The 14,429-nt window shown below is 47.8% G+C and overlaps 1 protein-coding gene across 1 annotated transcript; it reads right to left on the reverse strand.

The window, feature by feature from the left end:
* Positions 1–158: 158 nt before the first annotated feature.
* On the reverse strand, positions 159–12,627 carry ipo9 (importin 9). Its single transcript, XM_018677770.2, is given in 25 exon segments — positions 159–987; positions 2,003–2,079; positions 2,422–2,535; positions 2,756–2,875; positions 3,004–3,137; positions 3,510–3,676; positions 3,783–4,058; positions 4,188–4,316; positions 4,943–5,091; positions 5,347–5,573; positions 5,791–5,953; positions 6,073–6,212; positions 6,366–6,472; positions 6,897–6,995; positions 7,092–7,243; positions 7,332–7,390; positions 7,864–7,964; positions 8,126–8,149; positions 8,151–8,246; positions 8,472–8,558; positions 8,675–8,763; positions 8,951–9,152; positions 9,234–9,320; positions 9,441–9,502; positions 12,334–12,627. Coding segments are annotated over 25 exon segments (3,132 nt in total). The 5' UTR covers positions 12,494–12,627; the 3' UTR covers positions 159–876.
* Between the last annotated feature and the right edge of the window lie 1,802 nt (positions 12,628–14,429).

The raw sequence follows: 14,429 nt of genomic DNA on the forward strand, positions 1-14,429 counted from the left end.
GTCACCAGTCTGCACTTATTCTAAACAAAGACGGCTTGAATGATCAGAATTCATTTTCCCAGATGAAGAAAAAAAAAGAAAAATGACACGGCACAGGAAGAAGCCATTCTGGACTCATCCCTCTGAGAGGAGACAAGAAATGAACCTGGAAGTCGATCTGGAAGCGTTGTCCATTCGGGACTTTTATTTAGAAATTTTTCCATCCCAAATTTCAATGGGTACAAGGAAATGACAAGGCTGTGAATCACCATGGCAACAGTGTGAATTCCCAAATACCCACCGTACCCCGAGACAGGACAGCCGGTCTGAGAGCTTCTCACCTCCCGTCAGAAAGTCAGCGTTTTCAGGAATATAAGGCCGCCATCGTTCCTCTCCCTCTCCAAACATGTTTGTTTTTAAACTTTCCTTCAATCAGTGTAAAGTCTCTTGGAAGTCTTTTCTTTGTTGCATTTCACTTTGTTTATACAGAAACACAAAAATAACGGGCTAAGTTACAAACAGGACACAGTCCGTTCATGTCTCATGGTTCACCTGTCCGACCACCAAGCCTCAAACACTCCTTTACTCAATCCTCTCCGTCCGGTCTGAAGGCGAGTCCTCTGACTCAGTCTCTCTCCTCCTCCTCTCTTTAACATCTGCAAAGTCCTTCATCCCATCACCAGTATGGAGAAACAGGGGATCATGGGTAAGTGCACGTGTCTCTTCCCCGCCCCGTCCTCTCCCTCTGCTGGGATCAACATCCCAAAACATTCTTTTCTTCTTTCTTTCGCTGGGTGGTAAATTCATCATGAGAGCGCAAGTGGTGGGGGCAGGAGAGAGTGTGAGGGCTGTAGATGGAGGAAGATGTGTCGGAGCGGCAGACGGAGGGGGGGGGGGCTAGAGGCCTATAGACTGCAGGGTTTGTCTCTCGGCGTTGTTGAGGTGGCCTGAGAACATGCTGTAACACGGCTGCTGGGCGAACTGAGTCAGGAAGTCTGTCAGGTAGGCCTGGAGAGAGGACGCACGATACACAGGTCAGAGGTCTGATGGGAAATACACTCAGTGACCACTTTATTAGGTACATCTGCTCAAACAGCTGCTCTGCAACAAAATCAACCTCTCTGACGCCTGTGATGTTAGATTCAGGGACCACACCACAGACAGGTGCACTGCACTCACTGGTACAGCAGTTTCCTGAGGGTCTGAGTCTGAGATCACACAGCTTCCTCTGCCCTCGGACACAGAACCTTAGTGGTCGGCCTTTCTAAAGGCTTTTTCACTGCTTTCTGTTAATTCACACATTGATTCATTTTGTTGTCTTGTTTTTGTTATGACTGTCAGAGGCTCTGGGTCCAGGGATCCTGGTCTCTGCCTCCAGCAGGACCTCAGACTGTCCCACTAACATGTCCACAACCAGCTGTGGTCGAGCTTCAGCTCCTGGATATTAGCACTGTTTGTGAGAAGACCTCAGTCAACAGACTGAAGTTCCCTCAGTTAAAGGTTACATGGTGCATTAATGATATTGGTGTTTAATTATGTTTAGCTTCTATGTGTAATTTCCTCCACAACACCATCATGTTAATGAAATGACAGCATTAATGAAGCATTAGTAAAGTGTCCTAGGAAAGTAACATTGCATGATCAAATAACTCGTTCATCAGCAGTTGGAGAATCGCGTGCTTCAGTCTTTAGGACTAATCCACTGAGGCTGGCACCACTTCACCCTAAAGCTCCTTTATAATTGGAGCGTCTTCTGATCTGATTTGACGTTCAGGGACAGAAAAAACTCTTTAACTGGAGACGATGGCTGCATCCTGCAGAAATGACAGAATGTTCTTCCCCGAAAGCCAAGATGGTGACTTTGAAAAGAGCTTTTCATGTGACACCAAACTTATTAATAATATCATACTAATAATGATGATCACTGCAAACACTCAGTCTGCAGTGTGGTGTTATGACAGGAACAGCTCAGACACTGCACCACTGACGATCATAAAAACATGAAATCAGACAGAGACTGTACCTGCAGATCAATCTGATATATGGGGTCTTTCAAGGCATCTGGATCGTCCTCCTCATCGTCCTCATAATAATCATCTTCTGTTAGAGATCAAAACAAAACAACAGAGGGGTTTCAGAAAAGCTTCATTTGGTAACCTGACATAAAGACTGACAGACAGACAGGTACAGGGAGGGGGCAAACTAAAGGAAAAACCTCAGAGAAGCAGGACGACAATGCTGCCATCTACAGGACAGGAGGAGTCACTGCAGGATTTCGTCAATGTGAAAATGATGTGAATCGTGTCACCAGATGTCAACACCAGCTCCTGGACTGTTTGACAGTTCATGTTGGTTTTTCCTTTAATTCACTCGTCTGTACAGATTCATGAGAGCTGAGGTGAAGACACAGGAGCAGCTGATGAACGGGGGAGACATTTGTACCGTATTTGTTGGAGGCGATGAGATCAGAGAGCAGCTGCCCTGCCAGCCCTTCATCCTCCTCATCATCATCCTCCCCCTCTTCCTCCTCCTGCTCCTCCCACATGCCGCTGGAATCTGTAACAGACAAACAGCTGGTGACGGAAACAGCTGCTGTCCTGCTCTTTAGGCTGCAGGACGGAGACTTTTAAAATACACACAGTCATCTGCCACATACAACAAAATTCAATTTGAATTTTAAACCATTGGAGGAATCATTGCTAAAAATCAAGTCTGTAGAACTGAGCAGCTGATCCTCCTGTCTCTGGACGTCATGTGTCCGACTGCAGAAACTCACCCTGACTCCAGTCTCCTGCGTTCGCTCTGCTGGCGTTTGCCTCCACCACCGTCGACAGCTCATTGATGATCAGTTTAAAGATCTTCACTAGCAAAGGAATGTTGGTCCACCGCTCTGGGTCTGTGGAGAAGTACACAGTGAATCCCACTGTATGGATGTCATGTAATATCAATGGATACATATTCATGAGGCAGTGGCTCGAACTCTCTCGCCCCTCAGGAACTACATGCTTTACTTTGGCGTCTTACTTTTGGCAGATTTGGATCGTGTGCGGATGCCGTCTTCAGGGCTGTAGATCTCTTCTCCCTTCACCACAATGTCCTGGAGACGTTTGTCGTCAGTGTTGAGGCTGTGCTGCAGCAGCTTACACAGCGCCACCGTGCTGCAGGAAAAAACACAAAGATGGCAGTTTGAGAAAGGTGACGGGGTAATTCAGCAATTCTTTACAGTTCATTTCATCTCTGCCACAGCTCTGTACAACTCTGACTGACGGCTATTCTGTTAATTAATGCTCGAGGACACAAGTAAAGAAGGAACTGTGAGATTATTGTGATCCAAACGTGGCTCCACAAGTACCAGCACTTTGACCTAATGTCAGGAAACGTAACCGCAGCATTCAGGACATAAAGACTCTGCAGGCATGGAGAATAACAGCAGCTGAGATACTTCTACCACCTGAGTGGTAACAAGCATCACGAGACGGTGCAACACAGTTAATCTGAATCTAAAACTCTGACTGAAAATGTTGCCTGACCTGACTTTGCCCTCGTACTGTCCATAGAAGAGGTGCTGTCTGCTCATCCACTCTGTCATGACAAACTCCAGGGCAGGTTTCCCCGTCGGTCCGGGCAGACTGCACAAGAACTCCAACAGAGGCTCCAGCTGGGAGTGAACCAGGTGGGCGAACACCATGATCAGAGACTGCAGGGGGAGAGGACAGCGTTAGCAGCAGGAGCACAGGTCTCAGATATCATTTGTGTTTAAGCTGTGGGTCGTTCATCTCCTGGCAGACGTCCTCCCCTCCTACCTGCATGACGCTCAGAGTCTCAGCTTGCTGCATCTTGCTCAGAATCGCTCGGAGGATCTGGTCCAGCTGTTCCCCGAGCTCGGTTCCCGCCCGAGAGATCAGAGTGGACACCAACCTGCCCACGAAGGCGGCCGTGAACTCGGAGGTCCGGGGGTCCAGCAGCTGGTTGACCACCTGCATGACGTACCAGAGGCCGCTGTTCCCCTGCTCGTCCCTCCACTGAGCGACCTGCTCCAGGGCGACCGACACGTACGCCCGCAGGCACTCGCCGCCGTTCTGACAGATGAGGACAAATACATTCAGAGCACTAACACAATGTTTATTCTCTAGATTTTCTATCTAAAACAAGCTGCTGGACAACAGCATGGCTCCTGAAATTGAAATAAAAACCACAGTTGTGTTTACCTGCATGATGGTGTTGTCGTCAGTACGCAGCGTGCACTGTGCCACCACAGGAAACGCCTGGCACACCAGCATCTCTGACAGAGGAGGTTTGGTGTTTCGCACAACTGTGGTCAGGATGTCTATGGACGTCTGTGGAGCAGACAGAGAGATTCTGTTCCATAAAAGACGGGTATGATCGTGACAGTGCAGAACTGACATGTCCTATCAGAGAGGTTTCAGGTGAATGATGTGCAGAGTTATTAATTCACAGGATTAGAATAAAGACAGGGATGAAGGATGAGGAGGAAATTGGGAATGGATCAGTTCCTGTTTTATTATATTACTACGCTATTCATAATTAACTGACACGTTTTTCATTTCAGCAGCACACACTGCTCTGTGTCCAGTCTATTAACCTACACTCAACTGATGGTGTGTGGCAGATGGACGATGTGCCCACGCTACAAACTGTTCGCCAGCTGCTGCACATTAACCTTCTCTTTTTTGAAACACATAAAGAACAAAACTATTAGCTGATTTATTGGTGCATTATAAGAGGAGGTCGATGGCTATTTGTGAAGACACGAGGAGATCCAGAGATGCAACAAAGACATGGAGCTGGGTGAAGGATGAAGGCGCCTGGTTTCATGCCTGTAAATGATGAGATGTCTCTTTCTGGACCAAAGGTGAAATAACTTCTGATTTCAGGATCATTAATCTGCCTCCTACTCCCTCTGTCAGGGGTCATCTTTCAGAAACCTCTTTGCTCCACTTACAGCACAGAGTCCAGAGGGGATCTTGTCGGGGGGAGCCTGCATGATGCTGACCAGCGTGGGGATGAGACGCATCTGCATGGGGCCCTGACAGCCTTCGATCTGAGCCAGCTCCTTGAAGATGTCCTGAGCCAGAGACGCCACCACAGGGTCTGAGGAGAAGAGAGGGAGACAGGGCCTGAGAAAAGATAAGAGACGAATCAAATCTACGTGTCTCTGGACTCAACGTGTTTATGTCTTCTCTGAGAAGCACTTTGAAGACGTTTGTATTCAGCTAATCCAAGTTAAAGTGTTCGAGACCAGCTGGGAAATCTCAAATCTTATCAATCTATCCTCTCAAACAGAGAAGGTAAAGGGCACAGTGACAGTCTGACTGCAGGACGTGGTTACAGCAGCTATGTCAGTACCATTGTTATATTTAAGGAAAATGGCGATGGTCAGGGGGCAGATCTTGTTCTCGGCGCTGGTGGTGAAGGCCGGGTCGACGGTGCAGACGATGCACAGCGTCTCCATGACGAGGGTAAGCACCTCTGAGCTGAACTGGGCCGCCAGCTGCACCAGTCCCTCCAGGATGCTGGGGAGGAAGGGCTGAAGGACATGGGTGCTCTCTGACAGCTTCAGCTGATCACAGTACCTGAAGACATGAATGGCAGGCGTCCATGAACATTCAGTATCTGCTTGAGGTTTTTATACACTGCTGACAGGTTAATGAAACTCTGCCAGTGTGTAAAAGATCCATTATCCTTTTAGTTTTGTGTGTTTGAAGCATAAACACGGAGCAGATGCAGATTCACTGATGCTGATGCCGACTGACAACACAACACACAACAGCAGTTAGAAACACAGCTCACCCCCAGATGGCCCTGACCGCGGAGATGCGGACGGAGGGCGGCTGGCTGTCATGGAGCCCGCTGACGGTGGCCTGGAGGAACTGCTGGATGAGCTCAGGAGACATGGCCGCTGTGAAGCGACTGGCCGCCCACAGAGCCCGGCCGAGGAGGAACGGAGACGCCGCTGGTGAGAAGAAGAAAACAAAAGCAAGAGACAACAGTGAAAAAATAAAGAGCGTGAGCGTTCATTTTCACTGTTTTAGAGGCTTTCTATAAACCTCTACAGGTCGGGTTGAGACTCACCTGCCAGGTTGAGATCAGCAAGGATAACACTGGCCAGGAAACCATGCATGTCAAACTGGATACGACCGTTCTTCACATTCTCTGTGATGATGGTTTTGACTGAACCGAGAGCCAACATACAGGCCTCATGGATCTTCCACCTTGTTAAAAAAACAAGAACAATGACATTTCTGACCTAAAAGCGCAGGTCTGATGCTCAGGGATGCAGCTGAAGCTCGACTTTAACAGACACTGGGATGTATTCAGACAGACAGAGAGTAGCAGAGACGTGTGAGTGCACAGTTTCTCCTCACCAGTGCTCGTTGCCACTGTTCTTGGCCTGCTCTGCCTCCTGGAGGTGTCTGGTTGCTGCTGCTGCCAGCGCTGCTGCGCTCTCATTCTGAAACTCTGCAGCAACCGCCTGCAAGCAGAGGTCAAAGGTTACCATCATCATACAGACTCTTACTGTGGACCAGAGGGAGCAGGAGAGCAAAGAGCTGCGATAAAATCAGTGTTAACTTCAGAGACGGACATGTCTGCCCTCCTGGTCGTAGTAAACAGGTTTCCAGTTCTCTCTGAGAACTAGGACAAGTGTTAGCAGAGGCTGAGAAGAAAACGGATCGTCCTCCTTTTTGTTCTACACCTACAGCCCACGAGCTTCTCCAGACTCTCTGTAGAAACACCAGCAGACATGAATATCCTCCCTCCCTCTGCAGACCTGACCTGAGAGTTTCATTTTACCCAGCTCTTATTCAAAGTCATTATAATATGATATCGACTGTTTTAGCTGGAAAATAATGCACAGAATCAGACTAAACTGAGCTGTAGTTTTAACAGGATCTCACCAGCAGCAGGTCCTGAGCAGAGATCCTGACAGAGTAGGAGAAGGTGTCATCATCCTCATCCTCTACAAACTGCTGAGGGTTAGCCGTCCACACTTTGATCTGAAGAAACAGCAGCTCAGACAATCAGGCCCCACACCAGCCATTCAACATTAAGAGAAATGTTTGGATGGGTCATTTTTTCCAGTGATTTCTCACCTGGTCCTCAGTGATCTGCATGTACAGGATGATGTAGTAGATGAGCTCGGGCAGGGCTTTCTTCACTGTGCTCTTGAACTTGTTGTTCTCCAGCAGCGTGTGGACAAACTCAAAGATGCTGAACACGAGATTCTCAAAACCCAGAACCTCACCTGAAAAAAGAAAACAGCGAATGACAGTTGAGAAAAGTGTTTCTACAGCAGATCACTCCTGGTTTTGGTACTGATGAATTCTGCTCACCATCTGAGTCGACTGGATCATCCACTTCCTCTGTGTAGTTGACTTCTGTTCTTACATAAGTGAACGTCCAGTTAAGAAATAATCAGTTTCATCAAGAAGAGTCTCAAATTTGCAAATTAATATCTCATTAATATACAAATGAAGCAAGAGACACCAGCATCCAATCAGATCATCTGCTCTCTGCCTGTGTCCTGTAGGTGCTGGGACATGAAACACACATCTGCAGCTTTCTGTATTTTACTGTCTGTATAAAATACGTGACTCTCCACAGCCCACTGCAACACTCTCTTTCTCTGAACACGGCAAAGTGTTGTGATTTTGCTGAGTAAGCAGGTGAGTTCCATTGAACAGAGCAGGCAGCTGCAGTGATGTGGATTAGTGGTTTAGAGAGGCTGCTCTGTGACCACAAGAACACAAGCTACAAACCACAACCAGAGTCCATCAGCTGTTTGGGAGGTGTCAGAAAGAGGAAGAGCTCCAGTTCAGTGTTTCAGCACAGAGCTAACACACAGTCAGCTTTATAAAAGGATATAAAGCTGCACTTTCAGTCAGTGTGTTCCACACGATGGGTAAGATCTGCTGCATAGACGACACCATGGGTTTGGGGAAGTTCTTTACCAACGCTGTCACCGCCTGAGAGAAAGAAGAAATACAGACTTAAAGTCTAATGAAGCTTCAGCACATTTACAAGAAGAAAACAAAACAAAAACTGCAGTACATCAGACTCATTCAGTTTCTGCTGATGGTATTTTGACACATTGGAGGTTCACACCACTCTGACGTCAGTCTCTCACCTTCAGGACTTCCATCTTCAGGCCAGCTGTCAGACGACGGACCATCAGGCATCTGCAGAGCCTGCACAAACGCTTCTGTGAACTGCTGCACCACGGGGAAGATCAGCGCTTTGGCTGCACCCTAAACACACACAGTCATTAAAACATTAAAACACAGCGCTGACAAATTATTCATCCATGTCACTTCATCCCTGTAAGACATACACATTTGAATGTGATCCTGGAGTTAGAGCGACACGATGACAGTTTCACCAACGCTGATTTAAATACATCTCCTGAACATATTATGTAATTATTCATAATATATGTGAAAGGAAATCATCAGCTGTCACTGTGACTGTCTCACCTTTTCAAGCTCTTCAATAGCACAGATGAGGTTGGCACAGGTGGTGAATATCTCCACCGCTCTGGAGCGAGTACGAATACTGTAAACCTGCCACCGTTAGAAAACATTCCAGTTAACCCAAACAACAATAACAGCAAGAAAACGAGCTAACAACACATCATTACACCTCAGTGACAGGTAAAGGTGGAGAGCGGCAGCAGTACCTCGGCCATGGTGAAGATCTTGTACATTTCAGGGAGGATGACTGGAGCCACCAGCGGCATCTGAGTATCTGTCACCTCCCGAGTAAACTCTGGGAATGTGAGACAAATATCATGTTATTACAACTTTAAAACCACGTATCAGGTAACATCAGACCCGACATCACATCAGTGAATCAGTGATGAATACAGTACCTGTAACTAAAGGCTCTGGTATCACTGCTGCTTTCTAAAATCATCTGAGGCTCTGGACCAGGAGCAGCTGTTTGAACCTCTCACCTGTGAGGACCCTCATGGCCCCGTGCACGGCGTTGACGTCTCCGCTGACCAGCATCTCCATCAGCAGGGTGAAGAGCTGCGGCCAAGCCTCGGGCCAGTCCCAGTGAGCGATGGCCGACACGGCGTACGCCACGCTGGAGCGCACTTTGCTGATGGACTCCCGCAGACCGGCCGGCAGCAGCTCCCTGATGGCAGCTTTAGCCTGGAGGAGGAAACACCACCTAAAATTCTGTGCAAGAGGAAATCTGAACAAAAGAAATGTCTGAGCTGAGGGACAGTTTACCTGATCTGTGGTTTCAGGAGGCCTGAACTTCTCCGACTGAGAACACCAGTGAGTCTCCACATACTGCTTCAGGATGACTGATGCTAACTGCAAACACACACAGTGAGAGGAGACATTTTAATCATGTAACCAACACATATCTAATTCATTTTACACGTCTGTGTGTGTCTGTTTCACAGCTCCTCTGCAGAGTGTTTTTCTGCTCACCTGACGGATGGCGAGCGCTCCCTGAGGATCGACTGTGAGCTCTGCCAGGTGGACGCCAAACTCTACGACACAAACGTCCGCAAGGACGACAAAAAATAAATGAATGGAACAAAACTCAGACAGCTCAGAACATACAGTGTTAGATAAGAGCAGGCTGAGGCAAAGAAATCATGTGAGGGAAGGAAAAAATCCTGCCAACAAAAGGCTCTGCGTGTTTTCCTTTACTGTGCCTTCTTGGTTTGTTTCATGACACTGAACTACAGCGGCTGGAGAGAGGATTTTTAGACCCAAAAAACATCTCTACAAGTTTCAGTGTCCAAAGTGCAACTAATACTTTTCTTCATTATCAATGAATCTGCCAGTTAGTCTCTACTTTAATTATTTGATCATTAAAAACAGTGAAAAACTGCTCATCATAATTTCCTGGAGCACAACGTTACATACAGTCGTGTGTTTGTCTGATCAACAGCCCAGAATATTCCATTTATTCTAATCTAAGTAAAGTGGAACCATCAACCTTTTGGCATTTTTGCTTGAAAAACAACTTAAACATTAAATCAATTATCAAAATAATTGCTGATAATTTCCTTTGATCGTTGCCTAATCGTTGTAGCTGTAACACAAAGCTAACACACAAACCGGAGGCTGTAATTGCTGCCACAGACGTCTCCTCTAGATACTGACTTAAATGAATTATTTTGGTTTTACACAGGACTGTTAGCAGTGGTACTAACAGCTTTAGTTGTTTAGAACATTTGTCGTGTTCAGTGTGTGGGTGATTTTTAAATATTTTGCAGGAATTCAGTCGGGACATCCCTGTTAAATTCCTGGGAACAGAGCCACTGACATGACAACAAGGCACTGTGTGTGATGCCAAGAGACGAGAGGCACAAACAGGCCAAACCCAACCGGCAGAATTCCTTCACAAAGTGGGTCAATAAACAAACAAGTAACAATGAGGAATGTGTCGAACGTCCAGACGTTATCTCCAGCTTTGGTACCACAGTCAGTGCTGGGATGAACTGAAACTCCATGAACTACACACAGAGTTCAGGATCAGCATCGACCTCAGCTCTGAACCAGCTCTGTCCCTCTCACCGGGTTTTACTAAGAGTGACATCAGGCGCCAGAAGACAATGTTAGTGCTGACAGTCCTGCAGAGCGGCTGCCTCAGAGGGGGGCCAGCGGAAAGGGCCGGCCTCGCTGCGACGCTGCAGCACAGCCGACAGACGGCGTGGAAACGATTGGCCTTTCACCACAGACCAGCATCGCTGGACACACAATGGGAAGTATAGTGGAGTGTAAGCTCGCCCTTTATCAAACTAACAGACTGTCACCAGGTGTTCACATGGGGCATTAATATCCAAACCAGTCAGGTATTTTCAGCCTCAGCTTCCAACAGGCAGCAGACTGTAAATATGGAGACTGGATGTTCAGCTGTTTATCAGCCTGCAGGAGGAGGAGGGCAGACTGCTTTAACCTCTATAGAAATCAGAATCCAGAGGCTTCACACACCTTCACCATGACACTGTGGACGACTCTGTCCTCTGACTCTCTGTCTCTCTGTCCTCTGACTCTCTGTCCTCTGACTCTCTGTCCTCTGACTCTCTGTCCTCTGTCTCTCTGTCCTCTGTCTCTGTCCTCTGATCTCTGTCCACTGACTCTGTCCACTGACTCTGTCCTCTGACTCTGTCCTCTGACTGTCCTCTGTCTCTCTGTCCTCTGACTCTCTGTCCTCTGACTCTGTCCACTGATCTCTGTCCTCTGTCTCTCTGTCCACTGACTCTGTCCTCTGACTCTGTCCACTGACTCTCTGTCCACTGACTCTGTCCACTGACTCTCTCAGCAGTCAGAGGACCTGTCCTGGTTCACATGATGCTGCTCCTGTGCACCACTGACTCTGTCCACTGGACACTCTGTCCACTGACTCCTGTCCACTGACTCTGTCCACTGACTCTGTCCACTGACTCTGTCCACCTGAGTCACGGTCTGTCCCTGTTACTGATGATGGAGAGGATGGAAACCTGTTGGGAAGGATCCACGGGAGAAGCCCCCCCCCACCGGGAGGCATCTTCGCGGGAAAAAATGTGTCATCGGGCATTCCATGGTTACCATAGCGACCGCGGATTTAAATTAGTGAGACTCAGTTTGGGTGTCACGTTACATTTTGGAAAGTCTCAGAGAGTCATTCACTAATTAACCGTTTATTAAAAAGATGAGATGAACGGATGATCCACCGTCCGTTGGAGTATAACGGCTCCGGTGGCTAACGGTTCAATGCGGTATGTGCTGCTGTCATTCCACCGTCTCCGAGTGACGTTACTCAATTCGAAGGCGCTCGAGACCAGAACTGGTGCGTGTGTTGCCATAGTTTCAGAATTCTAACCGTTTATGGACACACATAACGGACAGGAACCCGTTAAAGTGCCGTTTTAACGGAGGCAGGGGATTAAACCAGCGTCCACCCTGTTGCTGTTGCGGTGTAGTTGAGGCCACACAGTCCCCATGTGCTTTAATGTAACTTATGGACTAGCTAACGATAACACTTGTGACACGGTTAGCTGCGACCTGTCCGACCACGTCGGCTGGACTTAGTTAAGGAGAGCACCCTAAAGCCTGGGTCAGAGCGGCTCGTTTCTATGAGTTTCCAGGCTAACTTAGTCCTCACTAACTTCTGAAAACACGGCCTGTGTTAGCCAGACAGTTCCCGGCTAACGTTAACGCTGTGACTGTTAGCTTCTCCTCTCCCAGGCAGAATCAGCGCCGATAAAAGCAGCAGACCGCCGCCCGCCTGGAGCCTCTCTCTGCGGGGGCCCGTGCCGTCAGAGGGTGAGGACACCGGGCAGCTAGCCGCCGTTAACTCCCGCAAACTAGCAAACTGGCTACCACTCACCCTCTGTCACTTCCAGCACTTTGATCTGCTCCTCCGCGGCGGCGCGTACTTCTTGAACCGGGGACAGGATCGCCGTCAGGGTCTCGATCAGAGCCTCTTTCAGTCCCTGCTGGACCGGGCCGGCCGCCGGACCGGACCGAGCACTACCCGCCGCACTCATGCCTGCTGTGTTTTCACCCGCAGCCCGCTACAGAGTCAGTCCAGCACCACCCGGGGAGGAGCAGGAGCAGAGAGCGCAGGGGAAGCGCGCCAATGCATGGAAACGTGGAGGCGGGGTTTACCGGGAGGAAGCACATTGTGTCGTCCGGGTGTTCGGCCCACGTGTGTTTTTTCTTTTTAATCTTTAAACTTTGGCTCCCTCTTGTGGAGCGGGGGAAAACCAAACCTCCCACAGACCACCATTAAATTTATAACGTTTACCCAATGACACGACTTCAAACTGACATAAATCAGATGGTTTTCAGAATAAAACACCGCGTTATAAATGTAGTGTTGTTTAGTTTCCTGTCTAACAAAGTTATAAACTAAGAACCAGGAAAGTGGATGTTTTGTCACCAGGAGATCATGCATGCTGTAACTAGCTGTAGGAGACATGAGGTTTTGTGTGTGAGGGGCTTTGCATAAATAAACAGTTGCAGGAAAACTGACAAATTGAAATGTTGCTGCTGCACTGCTCTGAGGAGTAAAACCTGCAGACATGGTGCAGCTGTGGTCTGTAGTCCTGTCCACATACCTCTGTCCAGCTAAGAGCTGTGTTGTGGTTTGGCCTGAGGCCCTTTAGTTCCCATTGAGGGAAACATTAATGCGAGCACACGTGGTGATATCTGAGATAAAGCTTGGTGGGGAGGACCCGTTCCTGGTTTAATGTGATGAGTCTTGACCCGAACCTCATCCAGCACCTTCAGGAGGATCTGACGGTCTGTGATCATCCAACATGGCTGAGTGTTGTCAGGAATTACAGAATGCAACCACATGGTTTTAATACTCAGGTGTTGCTCTACCTTTGATCATGTGAAAGTTTAATCAGAGAGTCAGTGCAGCCTTCTGCCCTTTAATGGACCTTTAAAAGGCTTTAGCTGAAGGTGTCTACCCAGTTACCCAAACACTGTGAATGTTGTGACACTGCAGATCAGCTGGTTGAAACAGGCCAATCATCAGCTGCAGGAGACTGTGAAACCTCTGCATCCTCTGAGAACAGGTGTGGCCTCACCTGAGCGTTCAGAGGGACTCGTCTCCTCTCTGCATAGATGACAGTGACATTAAACCTTCAAGTGAAACAATAGTGTACTTCACCCTGAGGCGTGACTGTCAGTCTGAACACGCTGGAACCCGGATCAGATGTAACCTGGATCGTGTTACTGGAGGAGGAATTACCAGCTTCACCTCATAATCCTGCTGCTCCGACGAGGAAACACAATATCAGCAAGATTTCCACCAACGTGAGAAACGTGTCAGTGTGTGTCTCCTCTGAGTGGACTGCAAACACTTTAATGTCTTCTCATCTTCTGAGGACGAGCTTCTCTGGATGTTTTTTACATCAGGTTACTGCTTCTGCATTTCACTGTGAGCCGTCAACAATCAGCAGGGCGCTGCAGGCCTGGCTGTCGAGCTGCAATAACACTTTTCTATTCCTGCAACCTTAAACACACCAGCCAAATGTTCCTTGTACCTAAATATGTGAGCACCTATTTCCATCTATGTATCTGTGTGTCTGAGGCTCCGTACAGAATGTACAGGAAGAATTAAACACAGAAAAGCAACAAATGCTGAAAACACTTGAGGCCAAAATAGAAAAAGAAGCCAAATGGGTTTTTCTTCTTTGAGCTAAATTTAACCTCAGTCACTGCAGCAGCCTGTGTGGCATTAAAGAGAACACAGGTGAGGAGGTGTTGACATAAAAATAAACAGTGGATGTAATCTCTTCTCTCACATTATCACTGCTGCAGATCTGAAGGATTAAACCACTGAAGTAAACCTGGAGGATACTACAGTATATTATTCTATATTATATTAGTATATTAATGACAGAATGAACCCAGTGTCAGTGAGCAGAATATCAGCCTCATCTATGATCTGTCAGAGACTCAGCAAAGACT

This window comes from Lates calcarifer, linkage group LG9 (assembly GCF_001640805.2).
Source record: "Lates calcarifer isolate ASB-BC8 linkage group LG9, TLL_Latcal_v3, whole genome shotgun sequence".
Taxonomy (NCBI): Eukaryota; Metazoa; Chordata; class Actinopteri; family Centropomidae; genus Lates; species Lates calcarifer.